The 24844-nt window shown below is 41.6% G+C and overlaps 2 protein-coding genes across 4 annotated transcripts in view; one reads left to right on the top strand and one right to left on the bottom strand.

Moving 5' to 3' along the window:
- The window catches only part of Nptn (neuroplastin), a 32082-nt gene extending 28183 nt beyond the window's left edge, over positions 1-3899 (top strand). The window contains exons 6-9 of one of the 2 annotated variants that reach the window (XR_780798.3): positions 217-238; positions 978-1052; positions 1594-1741; positions 3799-3899. Coding sequence is in view for 1 of the 2 variants with exons in the window: in XM_010627072.3 (XP_010625374.1) it covers positions 217-238; positions 978-1038 (83 nt within the window). In the remaining variant the exon portion in view is untranslated. The remainder of the gene's footprint in view (positions 1-216; positions 239-977; positions 1053-1593; positions 1742-3798) is intronic. The other variant, XM_010627072.3, reaches the window with a different exon arrangement.
- Positions 2272-24844, bottom strand: part of Rec114 (REC114 meiotic recombination protein) — a 77809-nt gene continuing 55236 nt past the window's right edge. Inside the window, exons 3-6 of one of the 2 annotated variants that reach the window (XM_010627044.2) lie at positions 13113-13196; positions 8748-8954; positions 4583-4669; positions 2272-2835 (exon numbers count right to left, since the gene is read on the bottom strand). In XM_010627044.2, the coding sequence (XP_010625346.1) occupies positions 2671-2835; positions 4583-4669; positions 8748-8954; positions 13113-13196 (543 nt within the window). In that variant the 3' untranslated portion in view covers positions 2272-2670. The remainder of the gene's footprint in view (positions 2836-4582; positions 4670-8747; positions 8955-13112; positions 13197-24844) is intronic. The other variant, XM_033756249.1, reaches the window with a different exon arrangement.

Genomic DNA, 24844 nt, shown 5'->3' with positions numbered 1-24844 from the left:
AAACCATTGAACCAACATACCTGCCATTAAACTTGAATCTAGAAATAACAACTCCATGAGTGTTTTGCACCTCCAGACGGAATGGCCTCTAAACGCAATGAATAGCCATGTTTGCCACTTGCAGTTTGTTGTCCTGCTAACCCTTATGCAGAATCTAACAGTTTTCCTCCTTTCTTTTATCTCTCATGGCATATTAAAAACTGAACGCTCACATAGATGATGAACCAGCTGGACCAATGTAAGTACTTTAGTGGACTTGAACTTCACAGTTTTTGATTGAATTATGTTGTATTTATAGTTGAGTTAAACGGAGTGGGGAAGACAGTGAGTCTAATGTTGCAGTGAAGACTTCTAGCCTGATAGTTCTAACTCAAGACCATTTGATTTCCAAGGCAGGTTGCCGTCTTGTTTTAGCTGTACAGATGGGACACTACGCAGAAATGGTTAAAATGTTGTCTGCTCTGTATACTTAAATTGATAACATAGGGGAAGTGACCAGTGTTTTAATGATGCCGCATGTTTTGGCCAAGCTCACTTCAAGCTGGACAGTAACATGGATAAACTCCAGCCTCATTAACAACTTCTGGTGTGATGAGATGGAGCTGCAAGCTTGGAATCAAATAGTGGCAGTCTCTTAGAGCTGGGGACAAAGCAGCATGAGGCAGGCAATGTCCACGTTAGTGAAGGGCATCGCACAGCCAGTTAATGACTGTCTTCTCTGTCAGTTAAGTAATGGTGTTTAGTAGAGTAAAAGTTAACCTCACTTTGAATCAGCTGCAAAATCAGAAGGCAAGTTACCTCTGCGTGTTATCTGCCTTGGGAGTCAAAAGCTCTCTTAAGGGGAGGTGTGAGGCTGCTTTAAGACTGTTGTCAGGCACTGATGTTGTGCAGTAAGTGAAAGAGCCCTGTATTTCCATCTGTAACTTTCAAACCTTGTAACTAGTTTAACTCATGTAATGCAATTTTTTCCCCCAAAGGAAAACCAACTCTACCAACAATCACAAAGACAAAAACTTGCGCCAGAGAAACACAAATTAAGTACTGCTTACAATGTAAGTATGGCCTTCTGTAGAGATTTTAAAAACTGTATTCAAATGAGTTGTGCCTCTGTTGACCTTGCTATCAGTTCTCCAGTAGTTGGTGTTATATGGTTAGACCTTTGAACTTTATTTCCGAGTAGCTGATACTGATGAACAAGTTCTGCTTGCTGAGTATAGTGGCTGGAAAGCAACATTCTTCAGCTGCCTTAGTTCACACATAAAAGTCATTTCAAAACTGTGTTTCAAAATAAATACTTTGCACTACCATTTACTTACATCTTTAAAAAGAGATAAGAAAGCAATAGTCAGAAAGTGGATTATTGTCAGAAGCCTGTGATCACTGCTTTGCTTCAGAGGGCAAATCAAAAATGGTGGCCAGGAAGCACGGGGCCAGAGTATCATCTGCAGAGGCACACGGAGATCAGAATTTTATACCACATCCCCGCGCATGCTGCTGGAATCAGAGCTTTATTTTATGGGGCACTTAGTGTAGTCCTGAGTGACAGCACATGTTTGTTCCCTTTTAATTTCCAAATACTTCCTTTCTTTATAGATCTTTAGGTTCCTGAAACTGGTGGCATCATGACCTGCTCAATTTTCTGCTTGGACCTCTTTGGTCTCTCTCCTTCAAGTGAGCAACACCACAATGACCGTCTAAAGCATGCCTTATTTAGCCTCTCCTGTAAGGGTGACCTAGCCAGGTACATTCTAAACAATGCTTCAGTGTAGAAGGTGTAAACTATTTTTGGGCTTGATGTGCTGTGAATGTTGCTTTTTTCCCTTTGTTAAAATATTTAAATAGAAGTGAAAAGGTCCTCGGAGGATCAGATCATGCATGCACCATTTTTTACTTAATGCAGCTGTTAAATTGGCAAAGCTCTAAAGTGCACTGCTGCCATCCAGTGGTACATTTTTGTAAAGTACAGCAAACCTACAGATATATACAGTATATAAATATATATATCTATATTTATATTTTTTGGGGTGGGAGAAATCCAAAATAAATGCTTGTTCCATTTTTAAGCTGCCGATATTCATTCCTTATTGTATGTTGTTGGATGAGGAAACTGTGCAGTTCTGGTACCTAAAGATAAGTGATATAAACTGAAGTCTGTAATTTAAGGGCTTAATCTATGACTTTTAAGAAGCTGGCACAGTCCAGTGAATGGATATAATGAATTGCAGTATATAATATGTATGATTGCTTTTTAAGTAACTATTTTTTCTTTTGTTTAAATCTGTAAATTCTTAAATCCTTTTGCACTGATATGTTGACCCTTACTCTTGTACATTCAGTCAAGGCAGACTTTTATAATTTACCTTTTGTTTTCATTGACCTTGACATGTTATAGCATGATGAGATTCTATGCAAGTAGTTATACTTTCGGTTTGACACTGTACTTTTTCATATTGATTTAATGGTTGATGGTAGATTTTATAACCTGACCGGGTTCTCATGCAGTACGTAACTGTAGATGCATGTCCTTGTGTTTTGTGTAATTGTTGAAGTGCAATGGTGTATAAAAAGTGGATTCACCTGTTTTTAACAATAAAATATTGATAAAAGGTGTTTGGAATAATACTTTTTCAACACTTGAAAGTTGCTTAGTTTTTATAGATTCATCAAGTCTTAATTTCTCATCCCTGTCAGCTTTTTAAGTTCGTTTTCTACCTTTTCCACAAATGCTGGAAAGTTTTGGTCCATGAGGCACAGGCGTAGGAAAGGGCCTAACTCTTCCACACTCCATGCAGATTGTTGATAGGCAAGGGGCAGCTCCTTGGATGCCAGGACAGACTGCAGGGACAACACAAGAAGAGTCTGTTACAAGCAAAAAAGAATACTCTTTAATTAGCGGTTATAATTTGTTCTTCCCTAATCGCTAACAGTGCAAGGCATCTCTTCATAGGCTTATTTATCATCTGTATGTTTGCTTTGGTGTCCTACAGTGTTTTAAAACTAGTTGACCTTAAAATTAAAAAGTCTGGCTTTGCTTGGCATTCCTGAGAAGTGACAACCTGGACCCTCTGGGACTCTTATGTTGACAGTGGGCTGCAGCTCTGCTAGGATCCACTTTGTCCGCACATGAATTCTATGAAGTATGTGGTTTAATTCCCTTCCTGTGCATGGCATAGTTTATTTTAATTAATTTATTTTGGTACCGGGGATCGAACTTGGGTCCTTGCGCTTGTGAGGCAGGCGGTGGGCAGAACCACTGAGCTAAATCCCCGGTCCCTGCATGGCATAGTTTAGTGCTTAAGTATCCAACTGCCCTCTGTCTAGGAGCTGTAATAGAATTTTCCTTTTCTAAATTCAGATTGCCTTCCAGACTCTGCTTAAAGGCCTAAAGAAGAAAATGAAAATAACATGGAGCCTGTCCATAGCAGGGAGGGCCACTGCTAACACTGCACTCCCAAACAGTGTTACAGAAAAGGAATCATCTTGCTATTTTGTAGCATTTTAAACAGGGGGCATGGACCAACATCACTTACTGATTACAATCTTATCCCATCTATGCTTATGCTGCACTTCAGCCCCTCAGCTCCTATCAAATGAACTGCCTGATACTGTTTGTGTGTCGCTGAAAGGGAATAATGAGTAATATGATACATAGTGCTAAACTGCTTTCCAAAAGGTTAGAGGAAACAAGGAACATAAGAGCTCTGAGTCTTGTGCCTGTTCTCATTTGTATGTAGTTCTTCTGTATTACAAGTAAACTGCAGTAAGGCATCACTCATTGTTTCCTCAATCTCTTTACAGCCTGGTGTCCTCAACCACTCTGATCTGATTCAACTCCTAACCCCAGTGCAAATGGGAGCATTATCAAGTCTATGCTGCTCCTGGACACAGAAGCACAGTGGTTTTTTGGCACAGTCCAGGGTTTTTAAAAGAAACAAACATGATGTGGAGATTGCACCTAGAGCATGATGCGTGCTAATGAAGCACATGCTCTGCCACCGACCACCATCCCCAGCCCAGATCTCCTCACCTCTTGAGTTCTTTATTCTCTGAGTTAGTGGTAAGCCAGATGGAGAAAATACAGAGTTCCTTTTTGGTACCACTGTTAGCATAGCTTAGTAAATCCGCGGAGTGAGCACCCACAAAGCTCCCACAGAGTAGACAGAGGCCACCACTGCAACCACGACAGTGAACCTAGAGGTTCTGTGGGACTCTGGTGGTGGCAACCTACTACACGGTCTGAAGTAGCTCAGCTGTGTCTTCCTGGGTGTCCACACTGAACAGTGTCCTAAGAAATCACTGCAAAGCCAACTCCAAATCCACCTGCATGTTTCTGAATAATTCCCAAATTTCCTTTCTAAAGTTAATTCTTTCTGGGAAAATGGTGAATAAATCGCTATCTCACATTCAACTCGTCTTCCCCTCTTCTGTCCAGTCTCCACCAGGGTAAAAGACAATGGTCTGTCACACTGTACCACCTCCTATCAACTATCAACGTGCATATTAGATTTACATTCTCAAGCATGAACAGAGGAATACAAGTCCTTAAAGACCACTGTTTTCAGATATACAAAAAAGCCCCTACCTGTGCTAACTGTGCTACAGAGGTCTTTCCTTCTGGAGCATCAATACCAGCAGCCACATGTTTTCCCTGTTCCAGGTCCTGGTAGGGCTGGAGTAAGATAACATTTCGTCAGAAGAATGGTAACCACCACAGACGAATGGAGAATGGCGGCACAGGACTTGGCCTTCAAAGAAAAAAGACCTGTAAAAGCAATCTTTTAACTCTTCTCAACAGAGGCCTACCCTATGTACCCTATGATGGTTGCCCACCTATCACAGCAAGGGACCATAGCCGGTGGCCTGTCCAGAGGCCCACCTGGGCATCAAGTCCAGCACTCAGGAAGCAGAGTGTCATGGCAGCTATGTACTCAAGCCCTGCTGCTAATGGCCAAAATGTATTCTGATGTGAACTAGAAAGTGTAAAGTCGGGGGAAAAAACCTTGTAATTGTGTCCATTCTCTACACTATTACAGCAGACACTGAGCGGGGATGGGAGCTGTGTGGCACAAGATGGAGACTGCTCTGCAGGAACCCACAGCTTGGCCTGCACTACACAAGTCAAGGGTGCTCATCCTGCAGCGCAAGAAGCGTGGGTGCCAGCCATGAGGCATTGTCTTCAGTAGAACACAGGGTGCTTCCCACAGAGAGTGGAGGTGCAAGGTCCCTATTGCTCCTCCTTCCCTAGCCTCATGGCTGCAGGTGCTAGTTCTCCCAGTACCAGGAGTGAGCTGATAGTGTGAGAAGGGGAGAGAGCAAGGTCCTCCTGAGGGTGCCTTTGTTGGCATCAGTAGCACATCTGACAGGCAGACAATACCCAACTGTGTCTTCTGTCTTGTATGGGTGCTGATGCTGCTAATCCACAGGTAGCAGAAAACTAGACTGGGAAGCATCAAAAAAGAGGTAGTGGAGGGACAACGGAAGAAAAGAACAACAACAAAAAAACAATATTAAAATCAAAGTAGGCCAAAAGGCCAAGGGACCCTACAGTCAGAGGAGTCCTTGGACAAGCTCTATTTCTGTTAGTTTCTTTAGTTTCCTCATCTGTGAAATTAAGCTGCACTCTAGTGCAGCAATCCTTCCTACTCCGGTAACTGATGCTTTCCTAGGACACACAGCAGTTCAGCCCATGGTATCCTTTATACTGAAAATGACGTTAGCTAAAATCCTGTGCCACAGCCACTAAATATACAACCATGTGACTTGGCCCAGGAGACTGGGAGTTCACCTCACCAAGGGCAGAAAGGAAGGAAGGCTCAGCACACAGCAGGCTCTTCTGGATCTTCTGCGCTCACAAAGGTAAGTTCATCGGCTAACTGCCAGCTTCCTTCCTGTTTCCCACCTCCCATTCTGGGGTGGGCTGGATTGCCTCAAGAATCCTCAGGTTAAGAAACACCTGATTGGGCCACAATTAACAAAATTATGGCTGAGGAAAAGTAAAACTAAAACATGAGCCAGGAAATAGACATGAAATTATCCCAATTTGCAAAGGGAACTATTTTAGACTAAAAATATACTGTATTGGAAAAAGGACACATCTGAATCTATGGGCACAACAACATGACCTGAACCTACCCCACCCCCACTCCCACTCGCCCCGCCATTCAAAAGGTAGGGAGCGTGATACCAAATTTGTGCCCAGCCACTAAAGCCAACCTAGGAATGTTCTGCATTCAGGACAACTGAGCTGTCCTGCTTTAACATGCTGCACCCAGGGGAATGAATCCAGGGGCTTCAAACACTGGATCTTCTTCTGGAGGTTCTGACTCTTGTTACTTAGGTCTTTGACCTGGATGCTGATTTGTGTACAAGTGAAGGCAAGTGTGAAAATGTGAGTGCTGCCAGTAACAGTAATGGGTAATGTGACTGAGGTCACATTGGCTTAGCATTGTGCTCTGTGCCTCTTACATGGGCTTCACTGTTAGCTGTGTACAATCAAGAAATTAAACGATGATTCAACCTAGATCTGCTTGGGTTCCAAAGCCTGTGGTCTGTGCCCAGCATCATACTGTCTTTATTTTTCAGAACACCAAAATACAGATCCCAAAGAACCTCAAAGGGGGAGATCCAAGAAAAGACATCAAAGTTTTCTAACCACTTACAGGGTATTTCTACTTAGACCCTGGGAACAGCCTTTAACATCAGCATGCTGAAGCCTTCTGCTGCTGCACCAGCTCACAGCTCTCAGCCTGAATGTGTTACCACAAAGTACAAATGCAATTTAGCTTGTGTTTTTGGATATGCAAATAACTGGATAGCTTGATGTGTCTACCTTTGTAAGTCATTCAGTCCCTATTCCCAAATCCTGGGACCATGCTGGGTCCTGATCACACTCTAGGCATTGGGGATGCTGTACATAATCTGACTCTAATGGCCAGTGAAAACTGAAAAAAATTTAAAAGGGCAAAGATTCCTAAGCAATAAAGCACTGATTCCATTGTAGGGAAGGGAGTCTTAAAGATTGTAGCAGGAGTAATGAGCATCTTCACAAAAAAGATCAAAGGGAGGGAAAGAGTTGGAAAACACCAAAAGCTAGCAAATGAAACACATTGAAGAGGAAATAATGTAGCACCTGCTTAAAGAAAAACTAATGTTCATTCTTGTTCACCTGAGATAAGCTGTGAATGACAAATTCTGTGATTAAGCAGTAGAAATGAACTGTCTTAGTTAAGGGGATCTAACAGGATTAATGAAAAAATTGGGTTTGGAGAATCATTTCTCAAAAGTAGAAAAATAAAAACCCTGCTTGAGCCAGGGATTTAGCTCAGTGGTTCTGCCACCTGCCTCGCAAGCACAAGGTCCCAAGTTTGATCCCCAGTACAAAAAGAAAACAATTCTTGAAACTGGAATTCTACCCCAAAAACAAATGCATGCTTATTCTCACATTTGAGTCTGCTGAAAAATGCTAGAATATGTATTTTTGGAAGGAATGCTATACTAAGTTCCAAACTTGTGATCTCAAGACCCCTTTATATATAAGCTTATAATTACAGAGGCCCTCAAAGACTTTACTTGCATTCATGTATATCTGGCATCTATATTAGAAATTAAAACAATTTAAAATATTCTTTTAAAATTAAAAAATCATGTTAACATTTTATGAAAATAACTTTTCTGAAACATAATGTGTAACTCCTGCAATATCTAGCTCACTGGAAGGTCACTGATTCTTACGCCTGCCTCTGCATGCAGTCTGCTGTTTGCAAGTTGTTTCGGCTAAAGTCCATGAAGAAAATCTGCCTTTACACACATGAAGATGGAAAGGGAGGAATATTTTAAAACAGGCTTTTCACAACATAATTGTAGGTATTCTTGACACACAAAAACAAAGTGGTAGCTGCTCCAAGGTTAGTCGCAACACAGAATCTGAAACCATGGTAATAGATTTGAAATACTGTGTTATATCAAAATCCACTGGCCTATCTTACACTTGAAATAGCTTTATATTCAGTTTTGTAGCAGCACGCATCAGTCATCTGGGAGATACTGGCTCACTGAACTCTACCTATCTTCCAGGTGTTGCCTCACACATTGCCTCACGTCATACATTTACATAAAGTGAGTCAGGTTCATCAAGCAGCCTCAGAACAGTGTTCTGGGTAAGGAAGGTGCAAAGCTCATGTGGTTCAGACTCCACTTGGATGCTTCCTCTCTGTTATGGGGAAGTGAGAGGCTCATGTCTTTCATTTCAGAGAACATGTTCACCACACACCTATCTGACCCCAGTGTGTCCATGGTGGTATCCGTGGGAGGAAAGTTCAGCTCCCAGCACAAGCACCACTTAGGCACTGTCAGGGTCCTGCAGGATGCTGGGCCATTCTGTCCTGGTGGTTTCTGCTGCAAGTGATTGGTGAGAGATTACAGCTGGTGGCATGGGGCACCACTTGGTCGGTACTGACAACAGCTTTGCTCAGTGCTCTCATCCCATTGGTGCAGATGCTTATGCAATGAAAATTCCAAGGTTTCAGGGGAAGGTGGGCCAGTGTGAGAACTGTTCTAAGCAAACCTTGTGGCATCTATTTGGTAGGATTATAAACTTAAATAGTAAGTACCAACCTTCAAATTTAAAAAGCTACAGAACATTAGATTTCTAGAGCTACAAACCCAGTGGACCTACTGATCCCACTGCGACTGGGTGCCCATGGTGTGTCACACCGGGTTCTCTGAGTAGCCAGTGCTCGCCTACTCACCCCAGGCTGCAGCGGTGGGATGCTCTTCACACAGTCCCTCCCTTGGTGGTCACCTGCCCGCAGCAGGCCAGGACTCGGCTGGGTAACACTGTCCGGCACCTCAACAGTTGTGTAGCGGGCCAGACTCTGCACACAGCTGCAGCAGTGCTCCAGGGCCTGCTCCTTTGACTCTCCACCAAACTGTATGCGGAACATGCGGCTCTTGTTCTGTTGACAAGTGAAAAGTCATTTGAGAGACCCTTGATTTTGATTTACTGTGGGGGCTTCTGGGACTGGCCCCTTGGCTTGGGCAGAGGTATGGGTAGCAGAGAGGTCACCCATGCTTGTTGGCGTAGCTGTAGAAAAGCCAATCTGTTTTCTTCCCCTTTTTGGAAGCTGTTCTTCATGCTGAAATTAATTTCACTCGGAACTAGCAACAGCAAAAATGTTAAAGCCCATTACCATAAATGCGAGAAAGGTCATGACACTGCGGGGAAGATCCTTGTTATCTTGCTATGGAATACAGATTTTAAGGCTGCAGACTGCTTAAACAGAAAATCTGAGGATAATACCACATAGTTCTTCCTGGCTCGTTGAATTTTTTTAACCTAAGTAAAAAAGCACACTCAGTAGATGTCACATTGAGCAATGCAGTGAGTGCAGTGAGCTTCAGTGACATTGGGGAGAAGGAAAGAGATGGCTGCTAAAAGGAGATGTATTGCACGTTAAGAGCCCAGGGCGCCTTTCTCTTTAGGAGGCCGGACCACCACTCTGGCACAGAGGAGGGTGGCCCACAGTGTGCTATGTGAATTACTTCCCTTTAGTACAGCAGAGGTGGAAAGGATGAGGTTAAAAATTTCTTTAATACCTGGCAACTACATCAAAGTTATTGGAATGTAAGTTTAAAAAACTGACCCAGTAAGACCATTAACTTAGTAGTTTGCTCCTCTTCTAGTCTAATATTCTGTGTAGTTCAGGCAAGTCAGCCTACATAAAAGCACAAACAGGATTGTATATTCAGTTTGTTTTGGTTTTAGGCTGAAGGTTCTACTACCATTTCATTACAAAAATGTTCATCATTCAATTCTTTTTTTCATTTACTTTTTATTAGTACATAACACATTCATCTCAGGGAATAGGTGCATATACTTAACACATCTTAATTCTTTTTTTTCCCCTTTCCTTTCCTTCCCATTTCTCTGTTCAGTTGCTTTCATAAAGAAATGCAGGTGTTTAGCACAGTGCATCATTTTCATTTATTAAATATATTACACTGCTAGCATGAAAACAGTTCTAACTTCAGGGAAAATCCTAAACGTTCCAATAAGTATGGTTCTTGATTTTCCAACTCATGGTTTCTACTGTTTAAATAAATTCATCAAGGAAATCCACCCTTTGGGTTCTAGAAAACTTATGGTAGACTCAAGACAAGAGCAGGTGCTCCTGTCCAATAATAAGAAAATATGAAAAGGAAGTGTTCCAATATATGTACATATTATATACACAGCAGAAAACACTCATTTTTATAGGTCATGTACATAATACATAATATGTAGGTTATATGAACTGTGTATGTGTATCTTTACATTGCTGTCTGTAGCCAGATCCTTTTTAACAGTGTATAAAATAGATGTACACCTCATTCATTTTAAATGCTGAAGAGCATTCTTTTTATTAACTGGCCCCTGCTGACACTGAGATTACTCTTGCCTTCTTTCTATTACACACTACCACTTCTCCAACATCACTGTGGATAAAAGCCTGAAAGCAGGTTTGTTGTGTCAGGGTGCCACATGCCCTGCAGCAACAGGGCTGGTTTACTTACTGGGAGCAGCTGCCCATTCCCTGCAACTCCAACCCAGGACGTTCTTACTCTTTTGAATATTTGTCCACCTTCTGGGTCAATGGATTTTTACAATTTTACTTCTTTGATTACAAGTGAGGTTGAATATTTTCATGCTGACTGGTTGGTTGGGTTTTCCTTTTGAGACATGCCCTTGCCCATTTCTTTCTGGGATGGATGATCCCAGTATGTGAAGAGTCATAAAAAGCTAGCTTTCCCTGAAGAAGGGAGGAACTGATGAGAGAACTGTAACCCTGCATACAGTGATACTAAGAATCTTCTCTCAGACTGAGCTGATTGCTTGTTGACAGTTAATTAGCTATTTCTAACTCCCCCTACTTTAGATGCCGTATGAAGACACCTACATCAAGTAGCTTTGTATTAGCCACTTCTATTCGGATTCTGTAATTATCTAAGCAGCCCTGTATGTAACAGCACATCAAAAATGGTGTCTTGTCACTAAGCAACAGCATACAGACACAGGTTAAGTGTATGAGCAGAGCGCAGATCCAAGACCAGTTATGGTACGTAAGCCTAGAGGTGTATGTGAGTGCACAGAGGAATCTGTCTGGATGGTTCAGGTTTCTTTGGGGAGTAGTTAAAAAATGACGGGAGAGCTGGGAATTTAGCTCAGTGGTTCCACCACCTGCCTTGCAAGCACAAGGTCTTGAGTTTGATCCCTCGTACAAAAAAAAAAAAAAAAAAGATGGGGAAATCTGATGGTGTTGGTCCATGTTTACTTCTGTACAATTCTCAGGACTTAAACTTATAATGTGAAGCCAGAACTATCACTTCAGTGCATGTGGATGCAGGATAAGCACCCACTACCATCAGGAAAACTGGAGAGTTTGCTCTTCCTCCTGAGCCTCACTGCCATGGGCACAGTGGAAAAACTGCTGCTGGGTTTGAAAATCTCCATGGTAGGTTGAAAATCTTGGTGAGATTTATTTGCAAGGCATAAAGTCAGAAAGAGCTTCCTGCTATGAAATGGCAAGTTTTCAAGTATACCACGAGCCAGAACTGCCCCAAATAGTCCCCAGTTTCCACCACTTGAGGTGATCTCAGAACTGCTGTGTTATAGGTAGTGGTTTACATGTTAAGTTGCCTTCACCCTTCCTTAAAATACCTTATTCTCCAGTTTTAAGAACTTTTAGGAAATTCCATGGTATACAGACTCCTTGAGGAAACAAGTACTTGTCTTTTTACATTGCCCTACACACACACACACACACACACACACACACACACACACACACACACACACACACACACACACACACAAACACACACACACACACACACGAAAATCACAGCTTTCCTTCCTAGGAGGAAGAAGCCCATGAAATGCTCACACTGGTGTGAGCTGCATCACCTGTAAGATGCTTGAACCACAACTCTACAGCCGATGGTACAGGGTTCCACCACACCTGTACAGCAGGATGCCTGGGGGCACCATGAGAGCCAAAGTTAGCATTAGAAGCCCCATAACCCAATATGTTAGTTTATTATATTAAAACACGGATCTGTAAACTGATGGCATATATGTCTCCTTGGTGTCTTTCTTTTTTCTTTTCTTTTTTTTTTTAGGTACCGGGGATCAAACTCAGGCCCTTGTGCTTGCAAGGCAGGTAGTGGAACCACTCAGCCAAAAACCGGCCCTATGCTTCCTTATTAACATCCAATAAAAAGAGCTGGTACCAGGACTACTAGTAACTAATTCTGAGGTCTGATGAATATAAATGACACTGAGACACCTCAAACCACTCTACTAGGTATGAAAGTACCTGTGACTTCCACTGATAAGAGGGTCTAAGCTGTGGTCTGCTGTCCACATCAGAACAGAAGGAGATGACAAACTTTAGTCAGTGAAAACTTTTGCAAGTTCAGAGTCTCCCTAAACTCTGGGGTCCCCCTGGGTATTGATGCACCTCAGGTCTATATCCCTGCACGAGACTCTCTTCAAGACTTCATTTAGTTCTTAAGATCTGTGAGCCCATTAGACATGAGTAGCTTTCAACAACACTTCAGTATTATTTACTCGGTAAATGCTAACAGATTGGTTTTTATGATTATTCTGAAAGAAAGTAATTCAGGTGATTAGTCTGCATGTTTCTTTGATAAGATCATTCTTTATGATTAATACAGCTAGAAAGCAAATAAAAGTTTTTAAACAGGGAAATGAAAAGACATGTTCAGAAAAGTATTCAAAAATATACACCTTTAAGAACATCTAAATTGTAGCAAATGAACAGTGCTGTCCTCCACCTGTTCCTAGTCCATGTTTGGGGGCCAAGATGTGGTGCAGCTCCATCAGACTCATGCTGACAAAGCAGTCAACCACCTATACTTCTGCCTCTACAGCCTTTGTCTCCTGCCTTGCTTTTGATCCAAACCCTTTTTTAAGGTGCAAATTCTTCTCAGAACCATCTCATCTCCAGAGAAGCTTCCCCAACCCACCCCTGGCAATACCCACATGTGAACACACAGGGAGAAGTATGATTCTAGCATAAAAATAGTTGGCCACATGGTTAACATGATCTTGCCTTTATCGTTGTTCCAAACAACAGGCAGTCCACTCGTCTTACAATCTTCAACCAGTTCTTGCTACCAATGAGTGAAAACCCTTCCTGAAACAAAATAATTAGGCAAAATTAGCAACAGAAGCAGAAAAGAACTAAGAATAGCTATAGCAGGCTGGGTACCTGTTCATTCCATAACTTATGCACAGTGGAGAGGACCAACTGTGGGGTTACCTTCACACCAAGGCCCTGTATCTTGGTGCACTTCTGCATGACAAACCAAGGTTTTTCTTAATCTTTCATATCATAATAAAGGAAATAACCCAGAGAGTCAATGTCCATAGTCATATCTGCTAAAAATACATTACTATGCCTCTAGAATTCACCAAAATATTACTTTTTAGTTCCTGAGAAACAAGAGTTTATTATACTAATCTTACGAATTTGGCAGGCACAACCCTATACACAATGAATTTTCTTTTCAGATTCTTATGAATGGGAAATTCAAGACCATTTGTTTTTGGACTAAATGTTCAGTTCATTTCCGTGTGAAACAACAAACCATTCAGAGGACGGTAGAGGGCACAAGTCTCAAGGAGGACAGCAGCTGGCTCCTCAAGGTGGAAGGGTAAACATCAACTACATAGAACAGACCACCCAATGCGTACAGCAGCTCTCGGACTCAGTCATGTCCTTGTATTTCCTTCTGAAGCCAAGGCTAGACTGTGTTAGCATCCAGCAAAACTAACCCAGAGGCCCCACTCATGTAGTGTGCAGACTGCATGTAAGTGGCCCTTCTGCCCTCATGGGAGCACTCTGAAAAAGGCCTTCCCCAAATCCCTCTTTCTAAATCTATGTATGAAAAGCTGTGACTTCCACAGACATTTCCTTCCTGGGGAAGCAATGTGGATTCATTCTTTGATATTTGATTTTAAGAGTCAACTTGAAGATGCAAATTTTAACAATTTTATCACCAAAAGTAGCATTTTCTTTATTTTTAAACAAAAAAGTGAGTTAGGCAAAGCATTTGTTATGTCTTCTTAAAACTCTCAGTAAGATGGAACTTGTTTTCCCCAAAAATAGAGAATTGTAGTTGCAGATGGCAGTGTATGGGAAAGTGGCGCTCACATACATTGCTGTTAGAGAAGAAACTGATACACCACTACGGAGGATAAGTGGGTCTTCATCACAATTACAAATAAACTGTGACTTGCAACCCAAGTGCTAGGGATTCATTTTATGGATCAGCCTGCACGCGTAGGAAGTGATGCAGATGATATAGGGCACCAAGTAATCCAAAAATGATATAGAGCAAGTAATCCAAATAAGCAAAAACAATCCAAACAAAGCAAGTATTATAACTCCCAACCTGCTAGATACCCAAAACTCGAGTCTGTGTTCTGTAAAATAAAAAAATGAGGGAGCAGACTGGTGAGGAACTCCAAGCCACGCAGAAGCCACTGCAGCATCCCCCCACCCCTCGTCCTCTTGGGCCTCCTGATTGTGCTGGTACCTGGATCCACACTGCAGAGGCACAGGTGGTCATAAAGGACATTTTTTACTGAGCTCCAGAAGATAGAGTGGAAGTGAACAATCGTGATAAGATACATCAGACCTCTGTAGAGATAAGTTGGAGGGATCACCACCTTCCATCAGAACTTGGACTATCTTCAGGGGAAGGGCAGCTGGAATCTGCAGAAGAACCTTGCAGAGTTCAACCCTGCAAGAGGTCAGGGAGCTCACCTCGGGCCTTGCAGCCAGAATTCAGCCTGTATCTCAGGGGTCTGCCATTGGCTAGCTGAGACTAATTGACTTAGTTCTGCACATTGCTGAGTACGTTGTCTTCTGTGACAGCAGAGATATACCCTGAAAAAGGCTCTTCAAATTTTTCTTTCTTTTCCTTTTAAATTTTTATTTTTTTCCATCCTTCAAATTCTTCTTTTTCCCTTCCTTTTTCCTGCTCAGTCTCTTGCTCCCCCACAGTATTCTTCATCTCCCTTTTTGTTCCTGTTCCTTCCCTAATGAGGATTTCTTCTCTCATTTTCCTTCACTCAATTGTCATTAGTTTCAAAGGAAAGTGAATATAATTTAAAGCTTCCCTATTACTGTTAAGTTGTTCTATTCTTGTCTTTGTTCTTGCACTGTGTCTTTCCCTCTTGTCTTCAACAGTTTCCTAGAGTTTGCGAGGTCATTCTGTGTCCTCTGACTTCACTTGAAACCTTCTTCTATTCTTTTACCCATCTATTCTCCTCCCAACTCCTTCTAAGTCCCCATCCTGAAGGGTGAAGTTGCCATACTGAAGAGTTTATTCACTATAAACACTTTGGGCTGGTCCTCAATTTTGATTTAATTCACATGGTTTACAAATGGTCAATTTCTAAACTGTGCTTGATGCTATTGTGTTGCTGATTGTATCAATTGGGTTAAAGGGTTGTGATTGATTTAATGAGTTGTCCTTTATGATATTAGTGTCTCTGAGTCACTAGAGACTCAAAAGTTAAAGAACTGCTATATCAGGAAGATCAAAGTACTAACCCAGGAATTAAACCAAAGAGCCCAACAACAAAAATAAAAATGAGCAAACATTTAAGCAAGGTACAAATACAGACTTCCAGTTCACCAACAGCAAATTCTAGGGGAAACAAGGTGGAAAAGTCTGACAACCACTAGGACACCCTGAACTCATAGCACAGGAAGTAACAAAATAGATCAATCAGGCTTTAGAAAAATTCAGAACAGAAATAGTTTCCCAGATAAGTACAGAGATGGTGAGCACAATGAAAGACATGATTAGAGACTCTAGAAAAGAAACAGACAAAAAATAGATGAGCTCAGGACCATGATAGAAGCTATGAATGCCCAACATAGGAAAGAAATGGAATCCATGAAACAGATTCAAATAGATATACAGGAGATTAAAAACTGTTGAAAGCATTCACAGCAAGAGAAACAAATGTGAAGATAGGATTTCAGATATAGAAGATAGGATTGCAGTCAATGACCATGAAAAAGAGAGATCTCTTAAAAACAGTAAGGGACCATGAGAAATCAATTCAACAACTCCTAGATGATACAAAGAAGAATAACATAAGACTGATGAGAATCTATGAAGTTGCAGGATAAAGTACAAATGACTTAAAAAAAACTGTTCACAGAAATAATGACAGAAAACTTCCCAGAGGGGAAGAATTTGATATACAGATAAGAGAAGCATATAGGACTCCAATTAGCCATAATAAAAAAAAAATCTACACCTAGACATATAACAGTCAAGATCCCGGAAACCCAATAGAAGAACAAAATACTGCAAACAGTCAGAGAAAGAAATCACATGCAAAGGAAAGCCCATCAGAACCACAATAGACCTTTCAACACAAACCCCCAGGTCAAGGAGAGCCTGGAATGAGGTATTTCAAGTCCGAAGAGAAAACAACTTCCAACTTCCAACCTAGACTGATGTATCCTGCAAAACTCTCTTTTAAAATGAATGGGGAAATAAGATACTTTCATGACAAAGAACACCTGCGAAACTTCATGAATACCAAACCAGTACTACAAACAATTCTAAACAATATCCTAGAAAAATACAATGAAAGTCATAACACCTTAAGGCCCAGCAGAGCAAATAAATTAGGCAAGGCAAGAAACTAAAGGGAGGGGGGAAAATTAAGAAGAGCCAACAGCAGGACAATAACATGACAATGATAAATCAATACATATCAGTTATAACCATCAATGTCAATGGCCTCAATTCACCAATCAAAAGAAATAGACTGGCAAAATGGATTAAGAAGGAAAATCCAACAATATGTTGTATACAAGAAATACACCTAGTTCAAAAAGAAACTCATAGACTGACGTGAAAGGATGGAAAACAGTTCTCCATGTGACAGGAGCCCAGAAAAAAGCAGAGGTAGCTATCTTATTCACAGCAGATAAAGAAGATAAAGTAAATTTCAAACCAAAACTGACTAATAGAGACAAAGAAAGCCTCTACCTGCTTGTAAAGGGAACAATCCAAGAGGAAGAGATGACAATCATAAATATACATGCACCAAATATTAATGCCCCAACTATATAAAACAAATATTAAGGGACATGAAAAACCAAATAAGCACTAATCCAATTGTTGTGGGGACCCAAATACCCCACTATCACAAATAGACAGATCATCTAGACAAAAAATCAACAACAAAATACTAGAACTGAACCAGGCTTTTGAACAAATTGATTTAATAGACGTCTACAGAGTGTTCCACCCCCCAAAAATCAGAATATTCATTCTTTTTGGCTGCACATGGGTCATTCTCCAAAATAGACCACATATTAGCTCACAGAACATGTCTAAATAAATGCAAAGGAATCAAAGTTATCCATAGTGCAATTAATCTGGAAATCAATAGCATAAGAAACCATAAGAACTTCACAAACACATGGAAACTGAACAATACTCTCCTAAATAATCAATGGGTCACAGAGGAAATTAGAGAAGAAATTAGTCAGTTTTTACAAATAAATGATAATGCCAATACAACATACAGGAATCTTTGAGACACAATGAAAGCAGTTCTATGTGGAAAATTCATAGCAGCAAATGCTAGGAAAACAGAGCGAATCCAAATAAACAATTGAATGATGAATCTTAAGACTCCTAGAAAAAGAAGAGCAAAAAAAACCCAAAGCTCGTACAGAGGAAATTATAAAGATCAGAGCAGAAATCAATAAAATGGAAACTAAGAGCGATATAAAAAAAATCAATGAACCGAAGAGTTGGTTTTTCAAAAGAATAAATAAAATTGATAAACCTGTAGCCAACCTTGTCAAAAAAAGGAAAGAAAAGGCTCAGATCCACGCAATAAGGAACAAAAAAGCTGAAGTCACAACAGATCCAGCAAAAATCCAGAGGATCATCAATACCTATTTCATGAACCTATACTCTAATAAAATGGAAAACAGAAGAAATGGACAGATTTCTTGATACTTATGAATTATCAAAGTTGAACAAAGAAGATAAAAAAATTCTAAACACCTCAATTACAATCAGTGAAATTGAAAATGTAATTAAAAGTTTACCAACTAAGAAAAGCCCAGGTCCTGATGGATTCACTGCTGAATTCTACAAGACATTTACAGAACTACTGCCACTACTCTTTAAACTTTTCAATGAAATCGAAAGGGAAGCAATACTTCCAAATTTATTCCTGGAAGCAAGTGTTACTTTGATTCCCAAACCAGAGAAAGACCCAACCAAAAAAGAGAACTACAGGCCAATCTCCTTAATGAACATAGATGCAAAAGTCTTCAATAAGATACTGGCAAACAGAATACAGAGGGTCATCAAGAAGATCATACAACCTGACCAAGTTGTATTTATTCCAGGGATACAAGGATGGTTCAACATACATAAATCAATAAATGTAATACACTATTTTAACAGACTCAAGGACAAAAACGATATGATCATCTCAGTAGATGCAGAAAAAAACATTTGACAAAATTCAACACCCATTAACGACAAAAACCATGCAGAAAATTGGAATAGATGGTCTTTATCTCAACTTGATAAAGGCTATCTATGAAAAACCAATAGCCAACATCATATTAAATGGCCAAAAACTGAAAACCTTCATGCTAAAATCAGGGACAAGACAAGGATGTCCACTATCACCACTTCTGTTCAATATAGTTCTGGAAACATTAGCCACAGCAATTAGACATGAGAAAGAAATTAAAGCAACAAAGATAGGAAAGGAAGAAGTTAAAATGTCATTATTTGATGATAATATGGTATTCAACATAGAAGACCCAAAAAACTCTGCCAAAAGGCTTCTAGACTTAACTGACACTTTCATCAGAGTAGCTGGATACTTCGAGATCAACATTCAAAAATCAATAGCTTTCTTGTACACAAAGAACAGACTCACTGAGAGAGAAATTAGGGAAACAATTCCTTTCACAATAGCATCCAAAACAATGAAGTATCTAGGAATCGATCTAACAAGGGAAGCAAAAGACCTCTACACTGAAAACTACAGCACTCTGAAAAAAGAGATTGAAGAGGATAAAAGAATATGGAAAGATATTCCCGGGCTCCTGGGTAGGAAAAATCAACATAATGAAAATGGCCATACTACCAAAACTGCTATACAGATTCAATGCAATCCCAAATGAAATTCCAACACTATATTTCACAGAACTAGAGAAAATAATCCAAAAATTCATTTGGAACCTGAAGAGAACTAGAACAGCAAAAGCCATCCTAGGCAACAGAGACATGACGGGGATATCACAATCTCCAATTTGAAGCTATACTACAAAACCATTATAATAAAAACAGCAAGGTACAGGCAAAGAAAAAGACCCAAAGATCAGTGGAATAGATTGGAAGATACAGAAACAACTCCGGATATACTCAGCTACCTCAACTTTGACAAAGGAGCCAACCATCCTTAGTAGAGGCAAGATAGTCTCTCTAATAAATTGTGTTGCAGAAACTGGATTTCAACCTGCCAAAGATTAAAACTAGACCCTTATCTTTCACCATGCACTAAACTAAAATCCAAGTGGATTAAAAATATAAATATTAAAATAGAAACACTAAACTTGCTGGAAGATAAGTTAGGCAGAACTCTCAAAGACATTGGCATAGGAAAAGACTTTGTGAACAGATACATGGGAACTTGCACAAAAAATCAGCAACTGAGATATCTTTTCAAAAAGCTTCTGCACTGCAAAAGAAATCAGCAACAGAGCTAAGAGACAACCTACAATGTGGGAAAAATTTTTACCAGCTGCTCCTCAGACAAAGGATATTATCTAGAATATATAAAGAACTCAAAAAAATCAGCTTCCCCAAATATAAAGACCCGATTCAAAAATGGGCATATGAAATGAACAGACATTTCTCAGACCAACAAGTAAAATCGGCAAATAAACATATGAAAAAATGTTCAACGTCACTGGTCATTCGAGAGATGCAGATGAAAACAACACTGAGATTCCACCTCACCCCACAAAGAATGGCTGCTATCAAGAAATCAACCAATAGCAAATGTTAGCGGGGTTGTGGGGAGAAAGGAACCCTTCTCCATTGTTGGTGGGAGTGCAGACTGGTGCAACCACTATGGAAATCAATATGGAGATACCTCAAAGAACTAGGATTAGAGGTTCCATTTGACCCAGCCATCTCTCTGCTGGGTATCTTTCCAAAAGAATTAAAAGAATCACACCACAGTGATGTATGCACATCCATGTTTATAGGAGCACAGTTTGTAACAGCCAAAACTTGGAAACCGCCCAATTGCCCATCAATTGGAGATTGGATAAAGAAGATGTGGTTTTTCTATAAAATGGAGTAGTACTCAGCCATAAAGAATGAGAAACTAGAATCATTTATAGGAAAATGGATGCATATTGAGACAATACTCAAGTGAAATATGTAAGAGACACATCTAAATACTGAATAGTTTCTCTGGTGTGAACAACTAAAAGTGTAAATATCCAAATTGTATATCTGATAATGTGAAATAGGAAGAAAAGGGCTAAAGGTGTAGGGGAAGTGGGAAGGGCAGGGGAAAGGAAATAAGGGAAAAGAAAAAATATGAGAAAATGAAAAAATGGAAACAAAGTTTTTGTAAATAGCTCAGGAGGGTGGAGGTGGTGAAGGGAGGGCAGGGGTATGGGGAAAAATGAGAACCAAGATCTGTCATGTAAAGGTACAAAATCCCCAGTGATGAATGTAACTGTACTGTACACTTTTTTTTTTATTTTTTTTTTTTTGGTACCAGGGATCGAACTTGGGCCCTTGCGCTTGCAAGGCAGGCAGCAGAACAACTGGGCCAAATCCCTGGCCCTGTACTATATACTTAAAAAATGCCAATAAACTCAATGAAAAACTACAACAAACAAAAAAAAATGAATTCTAGGAACAACAGAAGCTAAGAGTAGGAAAAAATTATTTCAAGAAAGATAGCTTCTAAGAGAGACACAAGGGGGACCAGAAAGTGGGCTGCTGCCCATCTCACTTTTCAAAGGGGTTTTATAGGGCAAACCCGTGAGATTAGGCAGGTACAAAGTGAGATAAAACTATAAGACACAATGGAAAATTATGAAATGGGACAAAACCATGATTGACCAATAAGATTACAAGTACAGTCAACCAGGTGATATTGACTGAATGGAGAGCAAATAGGAAAACAAGGAATTTCTGGAAAGGAAATAGGCTAGGGAGATTGATGTGTATTTAGAGTATCAATCACTGTTACTCATCTCTAGGAAAGTAGGTGTCATACCTACTCTCTTTTTATAACATTAACCAGTAAATGTGCTTCTGTTGTTTTTCTATGCTGAGGGCCCAGCTCTGTCAAATAACTAACTTAGTTATCTGCAATACATGGACAAAGTTAAGCATTGTGCGTTTTTAAAAGATTGGGAACTCAAGTATGCATCTAGGGAGAACTGATGAAGATGCTACAGTGGAATACTGTACAGCTGCAAAAACACTGTCTTTGAAGTCCAATGTGTACTTTATGTTTATATATTCCTAAATTTTATACTGCTTCCATTTGAAAATCTAAGTTAAAATTCAATTTTAAAATGCCCTTTCTTAGTTGTATCAGCCACATTTCAAGCTCTCAGTAGCCAGTTACATAGTTCATAGTGGCCACGCACAATAAAGCTATAAGACCAATCTCTAGGAAATACTGTGAAACAAACAAACAAACAAAAAGCAGCTCTAGAACACTGGTTGCCACACCTCCTAAGTCCCACACAGGCTGGGCTGATCAGATATCTCTTGCTGCTCCATCCTCCTGGAATGCCATGTGCACCGTGGCCTCTGCGGTGGCCATGCAAAGCAGCAGTCAGCACACGACGAGCATGGCTCTGTTTGATGCCTCTTCTCACCCTTCTGCTAACGCCAGCCAGCCCAGAGCTCTCCATTCTCCCCACTCACACTTTCACTGCCTACAGTGCACCGCCTTTATTTCTCCCCAGAACTGCTGCAATACCCTGCCTCAGTGGTGGTGAACCTGTGGGACGTGTGTCGCAGTGAGCTGTTTCTTATAACTGAAAGCTCTAGGGCAGGGGATTTAGCTCAGTGGTTCCGCTGCCTGCCTCACAAGTGCAAGGACCTGAGTTCAATCCCCAGTACCAAAAAGAAAAAAGAAATGGGTCAGGGATTTGGCTCAGTGGTTCCATAGCCTGCCTCGCAAGCACAAGGACCTGAATTCGATCTCCGGTAACAACAACAACAAAAAAAAAACCAAAAACAAAAACTGAAAGCTCTTAAAGGTTCACCATCACTACCCTACCTGGTCCCCTTCCTCCAGGCCCTATTCCTCATACAATCCATCCATGCTACTGCCAGAGCAGTCACCAGAAACAAAACCCTGCTGGAGTGACTTCATTGCAGGAAAAGCCCAAATCCTCTTGGTAGAGAAATCTCCACACCCGGCTCTACCTCATGCAGATTTCCTTCAGCTCTTGTACAAACCCTCCATTAGACTGGTACTAAATTCCTGAGGTCCTGTGGATGTGCTATGCTCCTCATACCTCACTTTCACTGCTGTTGTTGTCCTGCTTGTTCTTGGAACCACCTTCCTTTTTCAGCGCCCAGCATGACCCCAGCCGCACAAGGCTGTGCTGTCTTATACACATGACCTCCGTTGTAACTTTGTACCTTTTCCCTCTCTTGAGAGGAAATGAGGGCAAGTCATGTTGCAAGACAGGCAGTCCTACCCTCAGGTCCCCAGCAACTTAACATGTTTAGTAACGGCTCTGGTCCCAGGCTGGAGAGGGCATAAGGCGAATGCCCGCTCACTGAGCTGTCCTGTGGCTTTTCTTCTGTGTGCCAGACCATCCACCCTACCCTGGAGCTTCCTGCTTCTCTCTGGCTCGTCTCCCTGTCTTGCCTGACCTGACTTACCTCCTTCAGTTGTTCATTTCGCCTCAGCTTCACTGGGTCCCGTTACATTTCCCCTTAACTCTTTTTCCTACATTCAGTTTTTTACTTTTTTTTTTTTCTCCTTTTTGGTCCTGGGGATCGAACTCAGGACCTTGTGCCTTGTGAGGCAGGCAGCAGAACCACTGAGCTAATCACTGGCCCCTCTTTTTCCTCTCCTTAAATCTATCTGTGTGCGTCATGGCTATGTGTTAAATGTTTGTTTTTTTCATCAGACTGCAAGTCTCGTGAGGGCAAGGGCCCAGCATGTCCTGCTCTCTACACCACTGCAGCGTCTGACATTAGAAATGTGTAGCAAGCTTCACCGTGTGAGGGATGAGTCAACAATATGTCAGGCCAGCCTTACTTCCCAGGAGCAGTGCCATCCATCCACCCATCCACTGACACGCAACATCTGATTTCTGACTCACATTAACCTTGTACAAAATTCAGAAAGAACGCCTCAGCCCTGCACTGTGGGAATGGAGAAGGCTGTGTGCCTCCTTGCTCAGAAACTCCCAGGTTTAAATGGCAGATACTCCTGTGTTTGGGAGTCCCTCCACTCCGAGTGTCCTCTAAGACTTGTCCATGGGGTGCTCAGCCTGGCTCTCAGCTCCTGGGCAAATCCTGTCCCACCCGTCTCAGCCAGTGACCTGCACTCAGCTCTCACTGCTGCTACAATTCACTCCCTGATCTCTGACCCTGACCAGCCACAGGGCAAATGCGGTGAGGTCGGGGGTGCACAGAATCTGCCTTGGGGTGCGGATGTGCCTCAATCACCCTGGGAAGATTATCCGACTGGTGCTTGTGGTACTGTCCCCGTCCAGGTCAGAATCACTGTCATAAAAGCCACCATTCAGGGATGGGAGTCTGTCACAGCCCTGGAACTGCTGAGGTAGAAAAGTGGCTGAGAACTGATAATACGGGATAGGAAACGAAACAGCGGAGAACACTAGGAAATGCCACCTTCACCATCAAACAAAAGCAGAAGCCAATACCAAGAAGCAGCGTCTGGAGGATGCACGTGGAGGCAGGGGGAATGAGGTCCAAGCTGCGCAAGGCCCGCAGTGTCGTGTGGGCACAGGGAGGACTGAAACCCGGGATGAGAAGTCTGTGCGGCATTCAGCACCGAGCGCTCCTTCCTGCACACTCCGCAAGCGTAGGAGCGCCTTTCATCAGTCTGTATCCTGTCTGTCTGTGGAATCAGAACAGCACCAATCTCCAGCACGTGGCTGTCCCTTCCTCTGGCAGAGTCTAACCACCCTTCCTTCCGCCCAGTTCTGGCAGTGTCCCCACAGGGCACTGGCCAGGATGCCACACGATTCCAAGATGGGGCGCCACACGATTCCAAGATGGGGCGCCACACTTGCACAGTCTTAAGCTGGGCTTTCATCATTACACACCGTGTCAGGGTTTTGATCACCCACGTTCTCCTGGGCCACTGTCGTTACATATAATCACAGTTGCCAGGAACAAGAAGGAAGCCATCAAGGGAGGGGAGAAAAGGACTGAAGTGAAAGAGACGATATCACAGATGCACAGAGCTGGGAATCCAAGCATGAGGAAAAACCACCCGTGCCCTCCCCTTGCCACGGCTGTTCCTTTGCTGTGACCTGTCATCGAGCCTCCCTTCAGTGGCACAAGAGCCTCTCAGTCTGACTGTCCACCAGCGGGGGAGGTCACTGGTACTCAGCAAGGCAAATTAGCATCAAAACCATGCCAGGGAGACTTCATAAATACTTTCAAGAAACACAACATTTAAATTTTATGGAAATAACAATTAAAAGTATTCACACCTGCTACAAATACCCTGATT

The sequence above is a fragment of the Fukomys damarensis genome, unplaced genomic scaffold, assembly GCF_012274545.1.
Source record: "Fukomys damarensis isolate Sample0158 unplaced genomic scaffold, DMR_v1.0_HiC HiC_scaffold_25, whole genome shotgun sequence".
In the NCBI taxonomy this organism is placed as follows: Eukaryota; Metazoa; Chordata; class Mammalia; order Rodentia; family Bathyergidae; genus Fukomys; species Fukomys damarensis.
This window is presented reverse-complemented; position numbering and strand designations above follow the sequence as displayed.